The sequence below is a fragment of the Ammospiza caudacuta genome, chromosome Z (assembly GCF_027887145.1).
Source record: "Ammospiza caudacuta isolate bAmmCau1 chromosome Z, bAmmCau1.pri, whole genome shotgun sequence".
NCBI lineage: Eukaryota > Metazoa > Chordata > Aves > Passeriformes > Passerellidae > Ammospiza > Ammospiza caudacuta.
In genome coordinates this window covers 52,319,948-52,343,611 of record NC_080632.1, presented here as the reverse complement: position 1 = coordinate 52,343,611, position 23,664 = coordinate 52,319,948, and the positions used below count along the sequence as shown (strand labels likewise).

Sequence of the window (23,664 nt, the reverse complement as noted above, 5' to 3'; positions counted from 1 at the left end):
GGTATATATAGTCATAAGAGTGGAACCATAGTATGAATTTATGACATCTATTAAACACTGTTGTTTTCTACTCTTAAACAACATAATACCCAGCAATATAAACACAGTAAAAATTCAATACGGTTTTGTACTATATAAATCCTTGCTATAAAAATGAAATGGCACTCAAAAGTTTTCATATGACAAAATATAACTAGGTTTATGATTTGTATGCAATATAATCAAACTGATCAAAATACAAACACTGTAATAGAAGGCAGATCTAAAAGCACTATTTACTTTAAAAGGCTCTAAAAGATGCTGTAGAACAGCCTTTCCAAAAGCATTTATGGTTTTAATTACACATACAATCTCAAATGACTTTGAAGACAGCAGACTAGAATTATAAAGACGATGTAGCAACAGATATTCAGCAAACCACTTTGAAGACTAACTTCAACACCTAGGCAAACATTTTCAATTTTAGGGTGAGAAGAAAAACTAAAAACACCATGGATATACGTATAGTGATGGTAAGAATTAGAAGCCACAAAAAAAAAAAAAGCTAACTCATGAACAGATTAAATTTTGTGGCATTTGATGCACTTACTTTTTTTTTTTTTTAATCTACTATCCACTTGTATGACTTCTTCCCTTAACAGATACCTGTTCTTGAACAAACACAGGATGTCTTCAGAAAACAGAGTGGAACTATTTACAGTAGCAATCATAATAGTAACTTATCATTGATGGCCTCAGGATACAGTGCATGCATGTTCACAGGAAAAAGCAATCTTCTCTCACTCTAAGACTAACAGACAATTTTTGAGCTCACAGAATAAAAGTTTAGGAGCTGCAGAACAAACTTTTCCCACTTTTACTGAAACATGTAGTCTTGTGAAAGATGCAATTATTTTGCAAGCATAATTTCTAGTGCTCTGTGGTTTTTCAATTACTGCTAAAGGCAAATACAGACTAGGAACAAATACTTTACAACTCATACGCAAAAGCAACACAGTTTTTGGCAAGATTATGACTAAAAAACCAGAGCAATAAAAAAACCCTGCAGCTACATGCAAAATATTATGAGTGACACACATTACTGTAGCTCACTATTTCCGCTTGCAGATCACCTATTAGATTCTTATTTATCCAACTGCCCAAGGCAGAGGATATGATTGCATGTGCACAAACAGCAGGGAGTGCAACTTTGACCATAATCACAGGGAGCTTGCTTTCCATCTCAACTTAGAATTGCCCAGTCAGGAGTCCTTGCAAATCAATTTGCTCTTCTGCACATCTCATTGCTATGCATGGTCCCAGCCACAGGATTACAGAACATCAAAGAAAAAACTTACTTCCCCTGAAGAGCCACTTCTAGTTGACCCGCTCAATAACTCAAATGGTACAGTGAAGTAATATTTTTGCAATTTGCCACTAGTTCAACATTAGTCGCATCCCCTGCTATCTTTCAAAGTACACAATCTGAGGGCACCTCTGATGTCAAACAGATCATTTTTTCATAGGAGACTGTCTAAATTTTGAATATTTTTACTTTGCAATGTACTTACCAATTACCTTTTAACCTACAATATTAAATTAATTTTTTTTTTTCATTTTGTAATTAAAGAGGCTACTTTGCAAAATACACAAAAAATGGATGCTCAGCAGAGGCAATCAGAATAATTCCATGGTCATACCATCACTCCCTGCATCACTTGAGCCTAACAAGAGTAGTTTATTTTCCATGTGGAGCACCATGAAGGCAAAATACATTTGACGACACATTCAGAACTGTTTTCTGGACAGGAAGCAAGAATGAAGATTAGGAATCCTGACTTCAAAAGAGAAAAAGCAAAACAGCACTTATGCACAGGATAACTAACCCCACAGCTTTGATAAATGCAAATGAAACAGCATCTTGTCTGAACAGAAAACATCAGAGACTTTTGTAATGATGATCTGGGCTTTTCCTCTTGTCCTCCCCTAAAGCTAACAGCCTGTGGAACAACACTGCTGTTCTCTAGAGCAGGAAGGAGCCATGGACAGCAGTGACAAATCAGATGGAACAAAACCTGTATTCAAGTCCCCAGCCCAGGACAAAGCTCTATTCCAACTTGCAAATTTGTCCAGTAGAGATTCTGACAAAAATCAACTGGCTGATTTGGCAAACCATACCTTTTCAGTGAAAGCAATAACTAATTGTCAGAGGTTCTCAAAGAGCTGGAAACCTAGTGCATGCCAATGAGTAGCCCAGGAAAGCAATGCTGTCACAGCAGCATTGGCTGCACCAAGCTGCTGAGCTCTTTGAGCAGGTAACATGAGCTCTGGCCACAAGAAGAGACTCTCAGCAATGTCAGCACAGTTCACTTTAACCAAGGAACTTTGTGGAAAGACAGGGAAGAGAATTGTACTCTGATCCACTCTCCTGGCCCAGTCTTGATGCTCTCTCCCCCTTCATCTGTTTTTACTTTCCTCATTTCAAAAAATGCTGTACCTGTTCCTTTATTTCAGGAAAAGTAGAAAAGAAAGTCTCAGCTTAAAGTGGTATAGTATAAAATCCACAATGTATCTAACATTCACATGCACACAGTGACATGCATCAGGACACTCTGCCCCTCTTTCTCCTGTTTAGGTTGGTAGCAACACAAATCACAACTAGCATGGTTCAAGCAGCTTGACTACAGGTTTGCAACAACACAGCAGGCACAGTCCCACCCAATGCAAGTCACTGCCAAAACTCGGCTGATAGCAAGAACCTTTCATTTAAGGCTGGAAGTTAAAAACATTTAGACCTTTCCTTTCCAACAGGCTATCCACAGACTATCAGCAGTGACCGTGAATGGAATTATCCACATTTCCCCAAGGATAGAACATAAAAGGACTTTTTCCTGCTGCACTTTTGTGCTTTTGTTATGTTGCTCATGTCAAGGACATGACATGGGAAAGGGAGGAGTAGGCAGGATATGCTATATGAACACTGTTATTACTTTAACTTAGTGTTTTCCAATGGGAAACCATGTTAGGGAGGGGAAGAGTCTCATAGGAAGCTTTCCACACTCTAAGTCACAGGCTGGCTCCAGGAATCTCCCAGGCATGTTCCCATGATTGCCTCCTATTTCATGGCTGCCTGTAGTTGCTGGTCTTTGGTTGATTTCCCTTCTTTAAAGAGCTTCCTCTCCTCCACTTCATGAGTAAGTGTTATTTCTGGTTTTTCTAACATCAGACAAATTCCTTAGCACAACAGCGGATTCCAGCCAAACCATTTCAAGACATGAATTTATCACTATAAACAAAGACAAATGTAAGTAAGTCCAAAGTAAACCAGAAAACCAAAAGCACATTTGTATCGTTTACTGTACCAACCATACACAAACTATAGCAAGCAAAGCTGTAAAAATGCATAATTTATTTCCACTTCTCATTGCATTCAAATTCAAGCTAAGAGGTTACTAAAACTAAAATATCAGTTACTCATGATTTTCAGGAAGAAGATGCCAGCATTGATGCAATGTTGCCACAGTGCATTGCTTTTGCCATATCCAGCATTTGAAAGCAGAAAGAGCTACAGGGAACTTTTTATTATCCTTGTGTTGCTTTGAAATAAAATTATTTATCTGCTGATGTCATACTTTGAAATCAAGAAAAACTTACTTTTGAATTTCCTGAAACAGGAAAATGCATTTTTCAGTATTTTACCTTCTAATATACACCAGTAAAAGACCATGCTTCCACTTGGCCTCCTCAGGTATTTTTGCATGGCTCTGACCCCTGTAGAGAGTTTTGTCCTTGTTTTTCTATCTAAAACAACAAGTTGTGTGAAAATTACAATTTGCATGTTCCCACAGTCACATTTAAAGGTTAGGGACAGAAAGAATGCCTTATTACCCCTGTTGAAAAAAGCTCAAAATTATATGCAAATGGATGAAAAGAAAAAAGTCGCAAGGGCTAGGACAGAGTATCTATCAGAGAACCTTCCAGAGTATATGCACACAGTCACACACACTGTTTCCAAGATGGAGTATAAAGGTGGCAAGTGTTTCAATATGCATAAAGGTGGCAAGTGTTCTACCATAAAAACTGTTTTACAAGACAAAAAAAGTGGACTATTTTCCCTCTGAGGTTCACATAGGTAGAATTCTCTATCATTATTTTAATAGGATCTTTACCTAATTAAGAAAATTAAATCAGAAACAGAAAGAAAATAAATTATAGCCTTTGTTACAAGCTGTCAAATGCTTACAGTCTCCACAATCATGCAGATTTACAAATTTATCTGCCTGCTCCCACACATCCAATTGACACATCTGATGCAGATGCTAGTATGATGGAAGAGGCAGAAACCTGCATCTGAAAAACTTCTGAGAGAAGCTATGTGAAACAAGTTGAGTTTTATTTTCATTGGCTGGTTGATTTCTTAATCACAAAAGTTTTCATTTGAGTTTATGATAATGTTTTCCTTTTAGACAGAAACATCTATCAGTTTCAGACCCCTACAAAAATCTATATAGTTTTCATATTAACCACCTCTGTTTTGCTCTTCCTCCCTTCAAGGGTATATACTTCATCTAGTTAATTCACCTGAAATAGGCATTACATCTCCTCCTGTATTCTTGCAAAGATGTAGGTTTTCTCCTCATGGCAGGCAGCACTGGCTGTTTTGCCATAGATCACCACATAAACTCTTCCCCCATCTCATAACCTGTACATTCCATAAAAACAGGAAGCCAATTTAATGGTGTAGCGCAGTTGATATAATGGGTGCTTTAGAGTGTTACTGATAAGCAGCTTGATAACAGGCTAACAGTTGAGATGTCTGTAGTCCAAAGGACTAAGAGCCTTACTTGCAGCACTGTACCATGAGGACATGCAGAACAGGAAGTGTCCTAGTACCTCAGTACAAGCTGAACACATTGTGCTGCTAAGGACTGGCATCTGAGAGACTGCTTAGATTTTGGATAAAAATCAATTAGCTAGCAAATGGAAAATCAACTGAATCTGCAAAATAGCACACAGCAGAAAGCACAACACCCAAGGAATTAATTAGAAGGGAAATATAAACTGGAGTTTTGTGGGGGTTTGCTTCTTGACATCAGTATGGAGCACTCACTACCTAACAGCTGCCAGACTTCTGACACACCTGAGTAACAAATCTGGTGACAGTTACAAGCACAAGCAGGGTATGGTGCAGAGGCAGAAACTATCACACTGTCCTTCTGCAGCTCTCACTTCAGCAGGCCTCTCTGTTTACTATGACACCAAAACTGTACAAGCCTACCCTCCAGTCATCCAATAAGAGGCATTTCATGTAAGCAAGTACTCTCCGCAGCTAGCATTTTCCTAAAGGAACTACTTTAGCCTTCAAATGCACTTTACATGGCATGCCCTGCCTGGTACACTGTGGTCATAACGCTGCATCTCCAGATGCTCTGAAGCCTAGTCATCATCTCCTCACTATCCCTCCTTAAGTACCAGCAGTCAATGAAATCAATTTCTTTCAGCATTTTAATAAATTCAGCAAGCTGGTTTTATTTTTCAATTTAAAACATTTGATAAAATTAAGTATTTTTTGCTGGTCAGAGTGAGATACCACTTATTTAACTATCACTATAACTGCAACTACCACAGCTTAGCAGAGGACTTGAGTATATAGACAACACTTGACCTATTTTAAACTAAAACAGAACAGACTACTATCAGAGGATGTACTACATTTTACCTTCTCATACACAGGTCCATAATTCACACATATTTATACTCGGACATTCTCTCAAATTAATTTGAGCAGCTTACTCTAGCCCTCTTAAGAACTAGCAGACCATTTGAGTATATTGTAGCCATTGAAACCTCAGACTGTAACCCTCTCTGATCCTTTAGATAGTATACTCTTATCACACAGTAATTTTTAGACAGAAAGTCGTCCCAAAAAAATTTAAATACCATAAGGAAATATGCCTTTGACTCATCTTTTCTACCATTTAAAAGGCTTTTAGATGTTGAAAACAGAAAGCAGGCAAATGTTATGGGAAAAAAACCTCATGCAGATATTTAACACGACCTGGAACCAAATTCTGTGAACAAAATCAAATGTTAAACTTTGAGATTCTATCCTCAAGTAAGATTTAGTGATGGCACATAGCCCTCCTCACTATTAGTCAAAACTCACCCATACTTTTGACTGTATGAAGTGGTATGTTCCAGGCTTCCTCCTGAAAAGTGCTAACAGAAGGAGCAGCATTCCCACTCCAAAAGCTCCAGGATATGAAGCATGATTTGAGAAATCTAGTCATATACATTGTGTAAGCTCTGTATACACTACATTATTGTAATGTATTAATTAAAGTTAATTTCTACAAAATCCCATTCATCTAAGTGTTCTCAACATTAACTGGAAGAACCGGGAGCAGAAAAAAAAAAAAAGCTAGCATATTTGGGACACATAATTGAAGTAAACTTCTTATTTCTTTTATATAAGTCTTGCTAAGTTTAACTTAAAAGCATTTCCAAAATTTTAAGGCTCTCCAGAAAAAACTTAAAATATGTGCATTCAGCTAACATGTTTTAATATGTGACATTACTCAAACATCATAGACATTTAATGGCAAATGTACATAAACTCTCCAGCAATTACATTACGCAAGAATTTTCAGCAACTGATGCCCATGAATTCTAAATTTTCTTACACCTCAAGAGGCTGGCTGAATTTTTCTTTACCTTTTTTTAACTAAAATGGAGGATACTTTTTTTCTTCTGGTATTAGTAAATCTTTGAAAGGACAAAAATCCACTGTAGTCTGTTTAAGCAAATTAGCATGACAAATCCCTTTTGCTATCTGCATTACTTAAATCCAATACTAAAAAACTTAAGTAACTTCTTTTCACTCAAATGGCATTAACACTAACAAAAATACTTAGTTAGAACATTGCCTTACCGTGTAAATGCCAATTCTACAAACAGCAAATGAGAGCTGGATACATTCAGACATAGTCTAAAGGAATTAAAATAAAAACATTATCAAGAATGCTGTTTTTTAAGAATTACTTTTCTTCCCATCTCTCCCCTCTCCCCTGAAAGAAACACCTTTTTCAAAGCTGTATTAAAAAACCTTAGAAAAATGCCATATAAATTCAGGTTATACAGATACATACTACCTTTCATACAGAAGCAGCTAAGTGTAGAGGTGTCAACACCTTCACACTCACTAGTTCAGTATTTCATTATAGGTCTCAATTTATCTAATGATCCCAAAAATGCCTGTACACAACATTAATAACTTGCATGTAAGCTTTCAGTCAGTCTCATTTATTTTTATCTACTCTGATTTAAAATCAATCTGCAAGAATCATTTTAATGGAGTTCTTTTTGGCCTTTTAGTGGACTGTAAAGAGCTTCTGTGTTTATATTTTTCTCTCCTTTTACCATCACTGAAACTGTCTTCCTCTATATACCAGAATAATGCATATAATTTAATTTTTGCACATTTCTGGAGCCTTATTGCTTTAGCTTTCTAAAGTAGAACACAAAAATAGAACATTTTATTTAATCTGTTCTTAAACTGAGAATAATCACATTAAAAGTTTTTACCCTCAACTTGCTCAACTTCCAATCTGCTGTGATGCCACAATTCTATGTCTTCTGCAGTCACCCAGAGAGGCTGAGGAGGGACTACGAGTTTCTGATGAAACAGATGAAAAACACCTTCTTTAATTAGCACAATAAAGCCAGGAAATAAATGCAGCTCTCCAATACCAAAATAAAAACTACTGTAGGTTTGCCATATTTCCTATACAACTAGGTAAAATAAACTAAGCTTACAATTATTTGTTCAGAAGAGTAATTGAGGAATTACTTTATATAAGGTATTTGAAAGACAAAACTTAAAGCCTTCAAGCGGAACATTTTCATTACAAGTTTCAAAAGTCCACACATTATCTAAGATAAAGTGTTGGATGATACAGACTTCAAACATACCAATCAAAACATCTTTTCAGGATCTGCTTTCTAATTTCTCCCTCCCTCCAAAAAAAAAACAATATTGAATTGAAATACCCATTTAAATAGAATTGGGATTAAAAAAAAAAAACAAAACAACAGATCTTAATAATTACAAGTAATAAAAAAAATGTTTAGTAACATTTTTCTTTTGGTGTTAACTGCTACATCTAAATTTTAAATAAACAGTATTTCACTGAACTGTCTGAAAGTCAAAAAGCACAGCAAAAAAACCTGAAAAACAACTTCAACAGCACAGTTGATTTTCATTTCTTACTGGAAGTAATCTATTATGCTATTAATGACAAGGAGATTCTGACTTTAAACACCATTTCAGTTACAGCAGACTATTTTTTCAGCCTTAAGACCAAACATCTAAAGTCTAAGTCTATCTCTTGTGTTCTGAGCTTCTCCCAGAAAGAAAAAATTGACAGAGAAACAGGAACTGACTTAAAGAAATCCTACAGTTACACAAAGTGGTGGGGCGGGGTCATAAACCATACCCCTCCTGACAGTATTTGCAGACCTTGTTCCAAAGGTTCCAGGGATGGATGATTTCCCCAAGCACTTTAGTCCAGTGCTTCATTACCCGCTCTACTAGAAAGTTTCCTAATGTTTAACCTTGGTCTGTGGCAATTTAAGCCCACACTTAAAACACCGGGTGATGCTTTGAATGATTTGCATTTTCAGTATCCTAGCAGAATCTATGTTGCTGGCAGATACAGCTTTGTATATAAAGTAAATTATTATTTCAGCTTGCAAGAGAAGTAAACATGCAGCAGCAGCAAACCATTATAGCTTCTTCATGTATACAGTTTGCTTTGATTCTAGACAAGCACAGCATTATAAATAGTTTTCTTTTTTTTTTAATTTTTGTTCACTACTTCCAGGCTATGCATTAGTGAGAGAACTAAGCTGCAGTTCAAATTCTCCAGCAAGCCCCTGTAGATCCTTGCTTCAGCAAAATAAAATAACCTACATCCCATGTTACCTTAGTTATCTATTGTTGGGTTTGCCATTGTTAACATTATAAAATCACAGGCTATTTTAATTATTATAAGGCATGAATTCTGTCACACACAGTACTGATTGTTTCCCTTATGCATTTCCCAGTGAAATATTAAGATAATCCCTTCTTCAAGTCTCCAAGAAAATGCTTATAAACTACATTTTCTAGTGGTAAAAAGGATCATTAAATCCAACACTACTATTAATATTTATTATATTCACCTATCCTTTCTTCTTAAAATTTACATTCCCTCCCCAGAAGTATTTCAGTTTAATCCTTGAAAAAGTGACAGGAATTGATTTAAATAATTAAAAGTTTAGTGATACTATCCTTCAGACTATCAGTCTGACCACTGAATTAAGACAGTTGATTATCTGTTGCTGCAATGGGGAGTTTATTCTTCACACTTGTAATCTTTCATTACTTTGGTTGTGGCAACTCACTTGGGACCATACAATTGGGCAACAAAACAATTGTTGGAAAATTTACACATAATTTACTTACAGTTTATTGTTGCTTTCTGAAAGGATTTTACACGGTAGGCATGAAAATAAAAGAAAAAAAAAGTAAAAATATACCTACAAATACTATGAAAGAAAGATAGCTTGTTTGACACAATTCTACAAAGACTAATTATTCACAGATGTGATTTCACATGTCTAAAGTGAAAAATGGAGTCATCAGATCAAATATGTCAAGCAAGATATGCATGCGTCTCTGTCAAAAAGCACCCTTCTGCCTAGGCAAAGGGTCATCTCACAAACATTAAATAATTTCTCCCACTGGAAAGCAAACTCATAGCTAGCTTTCCTATTCACCCAAGACTTTGTTATTTTAATCATACCTTGTAAAAATGTGGCTGTTTATAATGACTTAGAAACATGTCTGCCCTGCAGCTGTGCAGCATTCAATTCACAACAAGCATCTGTTCTGTCCATTTTTTCAAGTATTCTGCTATCAGTACAAAGCAATTTCAGTATTTGCTGTTTAAAAAAAATCTCATTCAGCTCTGACACAGGCACAGAGTCTGCAACTCACAAAGCCATTGTTTTAAATATCTATTTTGTCAGCAAATACAAGATTAAATCCCTACTCATAATATTTACAAAAGACCAGATTTTGAAAAGACTAATTAGAGCGTGTTCTGCAACTGATGACTAAAAGCACCGAGTTGAAAGCATTAGCCTCAAGAACCTTGGTGGGCAAAAGGGGAGGGTGATCCTAGCCAAGTTCTCAGGAAAGAACCAAAAGACCCAACACCTTACAGAACTGCAGCAGCAGTCAATTCTGCCACCCAGCAGAAAGAATCACCTCGACCTCAACTCACTGTGACGTAATTCTAAATAAATTACAGCACTGAATACACCTCCAAGACCACAAAAACAGAAAGCAAAACAAGAAAAGGAAGATGTTAGAGGTTTTTTTCCTGGTGATATGTTTCTTTAATATGTTTGAGATCAAGGTACACCTCTCCTCATTTATAATGAAGTGATACAACCCAGCAGACACTTGGAATGGCTGGATCTTCCAGGCAGAAGTTTTTCCACCTCTATTCTTATCTGCATCTTTTTCAGTGTATAAAATTGCAAAAATTAGCAACACAAGTGTATAAAACATGCAGGTTTTAAGGTACCTTTAAGCATGGAGCCTGAAAAAAATTCTCAGTGCTCATGTGTTGTAAGGAACATGTGGGTACCCAAAAGCACACACAACAACACTATAGTAAGGGTAGCAGGAACTTTGACCAGAACTGCTGTTTGCTAACCTTGCCAAGGTTCCCCTTTCTGCACAAGATGTCACAGCCCTCTAGCAAATTCCATTAATAACATTTCTAATTTAAACTCCCTGAATTCTTTTTAATACTGTTCTCAGGGAAAAAAGGCACAGAAAATATTTTAATATTCTCCTTCAATGCTGAATAATTAGATTTCTAAAATACCAATCTTCTTGTACATAACCATTAGAAAAATAAATCTCAGTTTAGAGACTAGAAGAAACCTGATGTTGATGGAAAAGCAATGATATGTGAACAGGAAATAGGACTAGATCCAAGAACTCTCTTGTCATCATAAAAAGTAATCAAGTGGATGCACCAGAGAACAATGCTCTCCTCTTTTAGGCAATATTCTCAGTAGAACAGTTTTCCATGACTCTTTCCAGGACTGCAGTGGCTGAGGCAGTGTAAGATACAGATTAGCCAGCAGAAAATTAATAGCTGCAAGAACAGCATAGACATTTCTCAAGAATTCTGGACCTTTTTTCCAGTCTTGCTGAAACCTGAAATTATGCAAGTTTCTGGGCAAGAAGAAAGCCCTGAGAAAAGAGAGCATTCATTGTAGAGTGCATAATCCCTCTACACAGGTTGTCTATACGGTTTCAGATTCACTCAGTGTTGTGGGCCTTACATAAAAAGTTATAAATTTGTTGAAACACAGATGTCAGAAAGCCAATAGCCTTTTGTCATATATACTTCCAAGCAGAAGAAATCTGTGCTCCTGGAGAAGATTAATTATCTTCATAAATACCTCTGAATTGAAAAGTCCCACCTCCTGTGTAGTCAATGAAATTCTGATTCCAGTGGACAGCACTCCTGGACACCACTCAGAATATCTCAGTTTCCTAACTGCAATTTCCTGTTCAAGAACTGATTCTCGATTCCTCCTCAATGAGGAGGAAAGATGAGGAGGATGTCTTTAGTCCACAGCAAAGCATCAGGATATCCAGGGAATCATACCTCATGGACCTATCCTTATGTTCCAGTAATCACAACTTCAGGATTTCCTACCATCATATCTGAACATCATGTTTAATACCAACCCACAGTGGCCTTGTCTTTGAAGACCCTGTACAAATTCTTGGTCTACGCATTTTCACTTCCCTAACATTACTGCACAAGTGAGAGTTCAACTACACTCACATGCAGAAAACACAGTTCCTGGATTATAACTGTGAGCTCTTCTGTATAGAAAAACATGCTTATTGCCTAATCTCTTTCTGATTCAAAAGACATCTAGACTATTACCTCCTCATACCAGTCAGCTGTCTTTTCTTCAGACTCAAGAGCTGTAACTACTTATCTCTGCTTGTATGGAAGAAATTGCTTTTCTTCAATTACCACATCATCCTTCTCTGTATTTTCTTTGGTTTTTTTAATACTCTTCCTGAAATGATGCAACCAGAAATGTAGCAAGTAAGACAAGAGCAAACCTTATATTTAAGCAATGTAAAAATGAGATCTTTCCCTCTTTTTCCTTCTTAATACTCAAAATTTGTTGACAGATGTCTGGGTTGAGATGACATTTTAAAGAAGGATCCTCATTTTCTTTCCTGAGTACTGATGATATTTTAGAGCCTATCCATGCATCTGTACTGCCATGTGACTTCTTCTAAAAATATATATCAACACTGAATTTCATTTGCCATTTTATTACAAATACCAAAAGAGGTACTAGATTTTCTTCCTGGATTCAATATGCATTCTTAATATTTGTCTCTGCATCAGCCCACCCAAAGCATATGCAGTTTATACAGCTAAACACGAACATGAAACTCCCTTGCAATCTCTGCATTCACTTCTCCCTCTTATTTGCTGCCAGAGCTGTGCTCTCAATGCTCATTTGTATTTCTCATGAAATTTGTATTACAGATTACAAAACTATTACTTCATTTTTAATTGAAGTTTTTCACCTCTATTAGAGTCAAAATCATATAAAGGAAGACTAAGCAACAGTTATTATAAAGCTAATAAAATGTGGAAAACAGATGTTTCTTCTGTACAAAAGCTCCAAGTTATAATTAAAAAAAAGAAATCTGCAAACTTACTTCCCCCATATCAACAGCTCCTAGTGGATCTTGGATGCCATCTTGCTTATTTAGATTCTCCAACGCCAAAAGCTAATGTGGGTTCTGTGAACAAATTTTTCTTCTGTTCCTCCACCAAAACATACAGAACATCAAAGATTCAAGCTCTTCCTACAGTTTGTTCTTACAAGCAACAAAGTTCTAGGGCAGGACTGCATCTAGCACAAGAGCACTTGTCAGCTACATTTCCTGCTTTGTGTCTCTTCCTCAGATAGAGGGAGCTTACTTACACACTCATTAACAATTAATTTAGTCACTTTACCAGGTTATCAGAGAGAAAAAATAAATTTTGTACGCTGAAGAGCTCTGGCATGAGCCATCTTTTGTTAGATTGCAAATACCCTACTTATGCCCACAAGGACTTTTATATTGTCACAGTCAGATAGTTTGCACTTCAGAAAGTTATCCTGTGCACACAGTGAAAAACAGCAAAACCAACATAATGCAGAGCAGCACAAGCCAAAACACAAAGAAGCAAAAGACTTTAAACACTGTTGTGTTTTTTTTTCATAGGGCCTTACAGCTCTTTGGGCCACATTTGTGGTTTTAAACTAAACTAAAAATGCTCTTTTATTAATAGAGAGCTAATATCCTCATACAATCACAAAACTTCAGAACTCCATTTAAAAGAATAAACATCACAAGCTGGCAGTATTAAAAAACATGAGTTGATGATACTGACAACAAGCCAAAAATGTTAATCAGCATGTGGTATTAGAAGGAATATTTTGTCCTTACTAAATGCAGATATTCTCACTTACTAAAAGCTTGCATTTCTAACCTTTTGTGAAATTCATCACCATGTTACCTTGAAGCTTGGAGGTCTGACTGAAGAATTCAGGAGCAGCACACTGCAGAGCAACATGGTCTGGTAGTACATAGCAAGAGCTGGAATTGAATACCAAGTATTCTTACTACATACTTCAGACACTAATTCTGATGCAGGCCTGTGGTGGAAAAACCCATTAGTGAAGTAAATCCTTCCATCTGGTTTCATTTGAAAAATATTAAATTCATGTCATCTGTGATCACTCTGCAATGCAAACCTAGGTAAACATTACCTTCTCCAATTAAAAGATTCACATCTGATCCAAACACGAATGCAGTTGCATGCACCTTACAGCTGTTGTTTTCTTTCCTGCATTCAGCTACTTTTTTTTTTTTTTTTTTGAAACAACTGTCAGACCCCTCATCCTTGTGTCTAATCAACTCCCCAAAACTGAAGGGACAATAATAAAATAGAAGCCCTTGTGCTCTACAGAAGGTGTAAGTTTTCAAGGCTGTTATAGCTGATAGATCAGTCAACCTAGAGGCCAAACATTCCCTATTGTTACATTACAAAAGACAGAATTCCTATGAGAGGGGTGCTCAGCAAAGAGTGAGAGGACGTGGCCCTGCCTATAGACCGTGGCTGCTCATGTTGCAGGCAATGTATCCAAATCACACACGTGCCTCAGAAGAAAAATACAGAGTTGCTAGTAAGGACCTCAACCCATTTTTCCTTATTCAAAGGACAGCATCTACGAGTTTACAAAGTTTCAGTGAAGAAAAACCCTTACCTTCAAACATACGCCTCTCTAACACATTTGCAGCGCGAGAAAAAAAATGTTTCCTGTGACCTGCAGATACCAAACAATGGAACTGGCAACAGCAATGGAAAGACTGGATCTGAAGTATACCAGAATCACTAAGTGGTCTTGATCTATCCCACATTGCCACTTTCTGAATCTAACCTGTCCAATTCAATTAAAGAGTCTAACTATTTAAAAGAAAGGTCTTAAAAGTAAGCGGCCCAAAAAAGAAAAGTTGCTCAAAAACATTTAATTTTTTTAATATCACCTAACACTTTAAGAATACCAATTTGGATTATGCAGCTTTTCCCAAGTAAGACTTTGTCTGAACACTAACTATTTAGATTGTGAGGTCAAGACTGTTCAGAAACAAAGCAGAAACTCTTAAGTCAGTTCAAGGCCTATTCACATATTCATTTAAAATTTGAAAATTTAGTTGAATTCACTCAAAAACTTATCAAATTTTAGATTTCATGTGCATGCATACTGGAGCAAAATAGTTTGCATCTGCTAACAAGTGCACAAAGAACAACAAGAACTCACCCAAACTTGTTATAGTTAAAAGAAGCCAATCCCCAACAAAGCAACAAGGATTCTGATGCACTATGAGTGTGCACTCTCTTGACATTGCAGAATCCATGTTCCTGTTTAACTCCTCAGAAAAGAGACCCAAAAAAATTTTTAAAAAATTACTAAAGCTGAAGCAGTTCATCATCCAAGAAGAGTTATCTTCCATTTCAGGTCAGAATATGCTCTTTAGTACCTCTCCAAGAAATATTTTTATCTACAACTAAGACAGTACATAGTATCTTGGGATATAATTTACAGATAAGTTATCATAATAAAAATGCAAAATTAAACAGGTTATCAATTTTTTATTATAAACCTCTTAGGCAAATATAACTCTTTTGTGAAGAGACAGATTCAAATTTCATTATCACTCTCTCAAGCAGTTTTTAAAAATTCTACACAGACTAGGCTGATACATTGAATAGAAATATGTAAGAACTTTACCTAGTGCAGAGGATGCCACTGAAGAAGCGTATTGTGAAAGTCTACTCAGGAGCTTAAAATCTGCATTGTAATTGCAGCACGTAAGAAAAACTGAAGCATTTTTATTGTTTCCCCACAAGTTCTCCAAGCAAGAACTGTAAGACTGGTCACATACCATGCTTTTCACAAGATGCATCATGGCGTAACTCCTTAAATTAAGCATAGTCTACTGAACAGAGGCCAACCTACACAAGTCTTTGCACACACTGAAATCCTTCCAGACACAATGTAGCAGGTATGAAGCTGAAGAAGGTTGCAGACAGTACCCTAGATTATGTAGTCACAAAAACCTGCCATTCTACATTCATGCAGCTATGTTCACATACTATGTTTTAAAAGAGTTAACTAAATGCAAGCAAAACAGCATATGTAAGTGAAAAGTGCCTCTGAGTGAAGATGTATTCTTTTTTAGAGGCTGGACTTGGTTTAATCATGTTGATTAAAAAAAAAAGAAAAACACACCACTCCTAACATCATAATTATAGCAACACAAAAATAAAAGAGGCACCAGGCTGAAGAGCCTCTTCTAGCTATCAAAGATACAGAGGCCAGTGATACTTTTCTTTGTTACAGTGTAAAACTGCAAAAACAGACCAGAGCATCACGGGAGATACTCTTTTAGCACCAATTTATTATCAAATGGCATAGCCATAAATCGAGGGCCACACTTTAAGTGGGAAGGCACTACTCAGGTTTTGGGTATCTGTCCATAAAAATTTTAGGCCATAGTCCAAGCTGGCTCCAACTGACTTCACTCTGAGAAGGTTTTGAGTGCTTTCAATAACCTGATGATATTGGAAAGTGCTTCAGATGTTCATTACTTCTAGGGATCTGATTCTTAATGGAAAAAAGACATCTCCATCCATGTAGGTCCTATGCAGCTAAAATCAGGAAAAGAACTTTCCTATGCAAGTCTGGGAAGAGCTGGCTGAGGGTAGACTCCTTGTGGAGATGCACTGACCCCTGAGTTCATGCAGCAACAAACCTGACCTCATCTGTCTCACCTCCTTCCACTACACTCCCTCACTCAGCCCCCCTGACAACCAAAACTCGTCAAATACTCTGTCTCAGCACTACTGCAAGGGAAAACAACTCATCCTTTGCTCTCTGCCTCACACTGCAAGCACGGGAGAAAACCTCACTGCCGGCAGGCTGCAACACAGGTGCCCCACATGAGGAACCAGAAACCTTCTGTTTGTGTTTTCATGCCTATATACGTGCAAGAACCCAACATAAATGCACAAAACACAAAATTCCTTAACATGTACAGCTCTTTTTGCTATGGAAATAATGAGACGATTGTTCTACAGCCTTAACATTCACACAACTTCAAGCCTTGCATAGATAACGAGTAGGCCCATCTTTACACCAGGGCAGACTGTGACAAGAAGCCAAAAACAGATGTACACAACTAGCTGTCTAAGTCACCATCATAATTTTTGTTGTTGTTGTTGTTAGAGCAGATTTTCTAAGGTGCCTGAACCTCATAATCAATGACAGGTTTTAGAACTGACACTAAAGAAGGCCACATGACAAAAAAGAGGAAAAGTATCAGCTGGAGAATAAGAGTCAGGGGAAGAAAAAAAAAAAAAAAAACAGAGTTATTTAATCCCCTCCCCCCTTAAGTTAATACAAAAACATGCTCTTAGTTTGCAAGGCTTATTAAATTTTTTGTTCTCAAAGTGGTTGGCCTTCCACAGAACAGCCTGTAGCAGTCACAAAGGTTAATGCAAGCATTTGAAAAAGTACAGATATGGCCAGTTTCGTCTGGCCATAAGTTTATACAGGAAAAAAAAAAAAATCACAGAAACAGCTCCAGGCTCTCAAGGAGCTATGTGGCTGCACTTGATATCCGGCAAGTTTATTATCAGTATTTCATTAACTAGGCTGTTAAAGAGAAGTCTGCCTACCATTTCTGCCACACAAGACTCATTTTCTAGTGTCTCTCTGTAGTATTCAAATTCAGAAAGGCAAGCCTAAAACATTTTGGGGGTTGCAAGGCTCGATAAACCACAACAAATCTTAGCTCCATAGACACAAGAATAGTGAAGTATTAATTTAATGTATTTCTGGTTTAGTTAGCTACCAGAAAAGGCAGACACTGCATGCAGCTCTCATCTCAGCATGGCAAATATTCTGCTCACTAAAAAGAGCATCTCCAGAGATTTTGTTGCATTTGATGAGCCTCTCTTGAAAGCGTACACCCGTGAGCATCCCGTGTGAAAAAGTATGAATGACAGAGTCAAGATTCTGACTCCCAATACTTCCTGGTCTCGCTTGACACCAACAACGAACAGGGATGGCCAGAAGATGCCTGCTCTTCACTGCCCCAGCTGACGCTTCGCAGCATTTCACGGTGAAGGAGCGGGCACCGGTTCTCAGCACAGAGCTCGAAGCCACAAGACTGGAGCAATGGGATGCCAACAGGACCTGAGCGATGGGGTGTGCTCCTTACGCCCCCCCCCCCCCCCCCCCCCCCCCCACTGCTGGGCTGAAAAGACCAGGTGAGCAGGTACCATACTAAAACAAAGCCACCTTCTCATGAGCCAGCCGTGCCACAGGGCTTTTGCCCGCCGAGGGTGCGCGGGTGAGGGCAAACACCAGCCACGATCCCAGCTGAGGTGCCCGCCCGCGATACGATCTTTCACAGACGAATGGAGCCAATATTCATTAAAGAGCCATAAACACTACCGCCGAATACCAGCTGCCCGGGCGCTCGGCTGGTCCCGTCCGCGGTAGCAATTTAGTTCACTGAAGCATGCCCTAAGCTCCAGCGTTTAGGAAAAAAACAGCGACCCGGGTCACGGCTTTAGCAACCTAATAGCGGCCAAATGAGCGGGGCCCGGCCGCTTTATCGCCCGTTAACAGCCCGCCGGGCCGAGTGCGGCAGCGCGGCCGGACCCGGCTGCCCCCGGCCCCGGGCTGCCCCCCGCACCCCGTCGCGCCGCGGACGCCGCCCCAGCCGCTCAGTAAAATGTCCGACGGTCTCCGCTGCCGCCGGGAACCTACCAGGTAATCCATGTACCGGAGTGGCGCCGGGCGCCGCGCTGCCGAGCTCTCCGGAGGGGCCGCGGGCGCCCGCCGGGCTGACAGCGGCGCTGGGCCGGCGGGGCAGCGGCGGCGCGGGGCAGCGGCGGGGCCGGGGCGCGGGGCGGGCGGCGCGGCGGGGCCGGGCGGGCGCGCCGGGGGCGAGCGGGGGGCGCGGGCGCTGCCCCGGCGGCGCTGTCACAGCCGCGCTGCCGCCCGCACCGCGCGGCGGAGGGAGCGGGGCAGGGGCGGGCGGGGGCGGGACGCGCCGTCAGCTGATCGCACACGTGGGGGCGCGGCCGGGCCGCCCTTAAAGGCGTAGGAGCGCTGCGGCCGCGCCGCTGCGGCTGCCGGGGCTCTCTCGTCCCGCAGCCTAACCGGTCCCAGGGAAGGGCAACGCACAGGAGCACAAGTGCTGTGAGGAGCAGTGAAGGGAGCTGGGGTGTTTATCCTGGAGAAAAGGAGGCTCAAGGGAAACCTTATCACTCTGCACTACTGCCTGAAAGGAGGCTGTGGCCAGCTGGGGTTCAGCCTCTTCTCCCAGTCAACCAGTGACAGGACGAGAGGAGATGGTGCTAAGCAAAGCCGGGGGGGGGTAGGGGGTTCAGTTGGACACCAGGAAGCATTTCTTCATGGAAGGGGTGATTAGACACCAAAACGGGCCGCCCAGGGAGGCTGAGGAGGTGTTTAAGGAAAGACTGGACATGGCACTTAGTGTTCGTGGTCTAGTAAGGTCGTGGTGTTTGCTCACAGGTTGGACTCGATGATCCAGCCATAGGTTTCCTTCCCAATCTGATTGATTCTTTGATGGTTCCCCTAAGAACCCGTGAAAGAAACGTCCATGTCTCCTACTGCTACCTGACATCCTAACTTGGAGGCTTTTTCACAAACTTGAGGTGTTAGTAGGGATGCCTGACTCCTGGAGAAACGGAAGGAAACTTAATGTGTGTGACAGTGGGATAGGAAATCTAAAAATGAGACATCAAGTGAAAGAATAAGAGTGTAGTTAAAAAGAAGTAGAAGAGTAGACAAGGAGATAGAAGAAAACAGGTGTCAATGAGGAGCCAGGAGCAACAGGGAATCAATATTTTTAAGGATATTGGTGAGCCGTTCACCTACATCTAGTAAACTGGGGTGGGCAAACATAAATTACAATTACTGCTCTGAATTTTGTAACTAATTAAGGCCTGTTGTGGACAGTCTCAGTTACTATATCCAGAGAGTGTTGATAAAACATTCCCTTTATGCTTGCCCAAAATAAATCTTGCCAATGGATAATTCATATTCCGCATACATCTAGTCTAGAAAAAAAAAGATTCCTTTGGTAGTCCTTTCTTTACCTTGGGATTCAATATCAAATACATCTGCATAGCAACTTAAGTTTAATTTATATGAGTACCGATGTTTGTTTTTTTTAATCATCTAGAAGTTCACTAATTTTAGTATTTTAATAGTCAATGAGTGGAAGGAGGGATAAAGGCTTGGCCCTTTCTGCAATTCACATTTTGACTGTTTTTCATTTAGTCACAGCAATTGCTGGCAACTGTCTCTTGATCCTGAAATGTTCTTTTGACAGGGGGAACTACAGTGTAAAGGCTACTTTAGCCACGACGGGGGTGGGTAAAGCAGGCCTCTCAATAATGTAACACAGGAGCTGTAAGAAACTGATTTTATCACACTTCTGTCATCACATGTGATTTTTAACGTTTTGCAGTGCTTTCCCCTTAACAATTAAAACCCTTTATTTCTTCTTTTTTTGCAGTAATACATCGTTCCTGAGACTTGCTGCCTTTTGATGCTTCTCTAAATGCAGGGTGACTGAAATAAGAACATCAAGAACAAGCAGATATTTCAGAGCTGTTTCCTGTGAGACAAATAGGAAAGGACTGGGAATTATTTCTTCTATAGCAGATTGAGAAGAAAATAGAATTATGAATCTAGAGAGTTGCTGCAGAGATGCTGCTGTGATAGGAAAAGAAGTAATTGGCTTTTATTGCAAGGAAGATTCAGTACATCTACTGGAAAATAATGGGAAGGATATTTCAACATGGACAGACATCACAATCAAAGCTAGTAGAATTTCTGAGAGTAGCCATGAGTTATAATAACATTTCTCAGATGTAGTTTAGTTTAGTTACTTAGCACTGATGTACATCTGGAGAAAAAGAACTAGAAGACCCCTCTGTTTTATATGAAGTTTATAGATCTTATTATGAAGATGCAGTGTGTTTATATATCCAAAGAAAAATGTTTATTCTATTTTATAAATGTGATTTTCTTTCTAGTTTATAAACAAAACCTCACGATCTGAACACAAAATCAGTTTAAAAAATCAAGAAATTTCTTATGTATACACTGAAAATCCCACAAACTTGATCAAAAGAGAAGCCAAGCTTAAATGTATGTATTAATCCTTCTGTTCACTGAAAATGCATTATTCCTTTGGCCATTGCATAGCCTTATGGCACATTAATTTTACTACATAAAGTGGAGATTAACATTGAACAATAGCGGAATGTAAGCAGAATACAAGTCCTATAGCACATACCTTCCAGCCTACATAGTAGTCATGCTATTGCTGAGATTTTTCTAGCAAGTCCTATAAGATTTCTTTCATCTAAAATGAAGTTCAGTTTCATATTGGAATACATATACCTAATGCATGTAAGTTATTTTCATAAAGAAGCTTGTCAGCAGGAACTCATATGTCAAGATAGGAAGGAAGAGATCAAAGTATTTAAATGGAGCAAACGTCATGTGTTGGCTGTGAGGTAGTCAGTCTGGTTCCAAAAATGGAAGTGAGCTTATGCACAGAAGCATAAGTTTATCTTCAGTGAAATCCTGTCGCAATAATAATTTTCTGTAAACTTGTATGAAAAATAATCAACCTGAGAGTCAGACTTTGACCCTGAGAAGTGCTAAGTACAACATTCTATCATCCATTGCTTCTGTCACTGCAATTTAATGATTTTGAACATTTTAGCCTAAGAGTAACATCTGACAAATTCAAGCATTTGTGGTACTAGCAGTTAGCAAACTTGGGTGGCGGATTTGACATAAAGGTGTTACTAATAGATATCATATTTGTTACTTAATAGATATCAGCAAAATGGGAATTTAAATGTAAATACTTATGAATCTGCCTATTTCCAAACATATTAGAATGGAATTAGTATATTTTTTGGAATTGCATAGTCAGCAATGACAGATTGTCCAGTGAGCATTATCTTGGAAAACATCTTGAATGACAGCCATACTGTAGCCAATTTCCAGTCTCGTTAGTTAAATAGATTCTGTCATAATAATGCTTGTGTAGAAAGCAGTGCTGCTATTCAGCCAGTAGATGTACATAGGTATAGTGTTGGCACATCATAGTTTGAATGGGCTGAAAACTGGGTATCTTACAAAAGGTTTCCTAAAACAAAAAAACCTAGTAGCACATCAGTGACTGAGACAATCTAAACCACTTTGCCGCATGAGAATAATTTCATTCTTTAAGAGAACAAAGTACAGGGTATGTTTGTTCTCCCCTTGCTCTCTGCATCCCACCCAATTTTTAATATGGGAAAGGCATGTGACTTTTTTTTTTATTATTAGCAAGAAGGTGGTTGTTTTAAGGTTGTTTTAATCACCAGGTTTTACTGATATAAGGAGCCCTGACAGCTCTGTTTGAGAACATTAATTACTCAAGGGGCATGATATTTTGCCCTTGAGAAGAAAAGCATTTATTATCTTTGAAAATACTGGAAGAGGCTGCCTTACTTATACTTATCAATATTTTCCATGGTACAAGGTTGTTACACCAGCAGTTGTCCCATTTTGGCTACTCATAGGATAGTTAGCAGGAAAACAAAACATAATTTTTACCTTCAGGTTAATACCATATACTTACTCTGGAAAAATAAAATCTGTAGAAAAATCTCTCACATAAAAATGTGGACTTCTTTGATTCAGGATGCTCATACAGTAATGTAAAGGCTCCCAAATGCTACAAAACCCCTTTATTTGTTATGGCTAGAAATTTAGAATTGGATGCCTTAGAAGGTACAAACTGTGCTTAGTTCAAGAATACAAATGATGTGATAAAACAGTCTCTGACTTCACTGGCAGAATAGAAAAGAAGTTGGACCAAAAAGGAGTTAAGATTATTTAGAAGAGTTCTGTTGTTCAGTAGCTGGAAAAATGATAGGAAAAAATATTTGAATGGTCTAATGGTAATAGATTCCTAAGTATACATTTAAACCATAAATACATGTGGCCAATTGTGACCAAAAGTATTTCCTAGAAATATCCAGAAGGGCATAAAAATGTAAAAATAGCTGGACAGAGAAATCAAAGAATGAGGTTTTCATTAGGAGAGTTTAAATATTAAATAGATGCCAAGACCAGTCAGCAGTTTTATTTGCAGCTCAAATTTCAGTAAGTGACTTGGAGTCTGCTGTTAATCAAACTCATGTAACTTATGGGGAAAGGAAGAAGGTGCTTTGAATAAATAATGTTTGAAGCAATTTGCAGCACTTTATCTGATATATTGACAAATGTCAACATGCAGAGATACTACAGCCAAAGGTGAATGAACCCTATGAGAGAAGCAAAACCTCTCAGTCAAAAATCTCTTTTTCTTTGCTCTAATGCTTTGCTACCTTCTAGCATTTTAGTCATCATGTGTACTATGGTTATATCTATATATATATATTTGTCTGTAAAAGAACACATGGATATGAAAACAAGCAAACAGATTTCAAAAAGGATTTTTCACCTGTTCTCTCTCTTGTTTCCTGCAATATTTGGCTGACCTTCAGGTAACCTCACTGGCAGAATAACAACAGGCAGTCTAAAAGCAAAGGTTAATGATGAAACAAGGTAAAAAGTAGAAACCAGTTTCCCACTGCAGTTACATTGATATAAATTTAGTATAATTATAATTAATAATTAATTTAAACCCATGGGTTATGAATAAAGTGATTATAATATTATAGTTGATTTTATGTAGGATATTTACTCCTTCCTGTGCACCAAAAAAATGTTACTGTTGATAAAATGATGCAAAAAAATTTGCATGAGAAATTTGAATAGATTATATTGCTAAGTATGCTGGAATTTACATATGATATTTTTTCATTTCTGTGTCATCCCAGCTCAAGTTGGTAATGCTGTAGACTCATTTTTAAT

The 23,664-nt window shown here is 38.4% G+C and overlaps 1 protein-coding gene across 2 annotated transcripts in view; it reads right to left on the bottom strand.

Annotated features, from left to right (window-relative positions):
• The window catches only part of ARL15 (ADP ribosylation factor like GTPase 15), a 225,372-nt gene extending 206,798 nt beyond the window's left edge, over window positions 1-18,574 (bottom strand). The window contains exons 1-2 of one of the 2 annotated variants that reach the window (XM_058824007.1): window positions 7,564-7,574; window positions 6,911-6,967 (exon numbers count right to left, since the gene is read on the bottom strand). In XM_058824007.1, coding sequence (XP_058679990.1) covers window positions 6,911-6,964 — 54 coding nt within the window. In that variant the 5' untranslated portion in view covers window positions 6,965-6,967; window positions 7,564-7,574. Of the gene's footprint in view, window positions 1-6,910; window positions 6,968-7,563; window positions 7,575-18,474 lie in introns of those variants that run through there. The other variant, XM_058824008.1, reaches the window with a different exon arrangement.
• Between the last annotated feature and the right edge of the window lie 5,090 nt (window positions 18,575-23,664).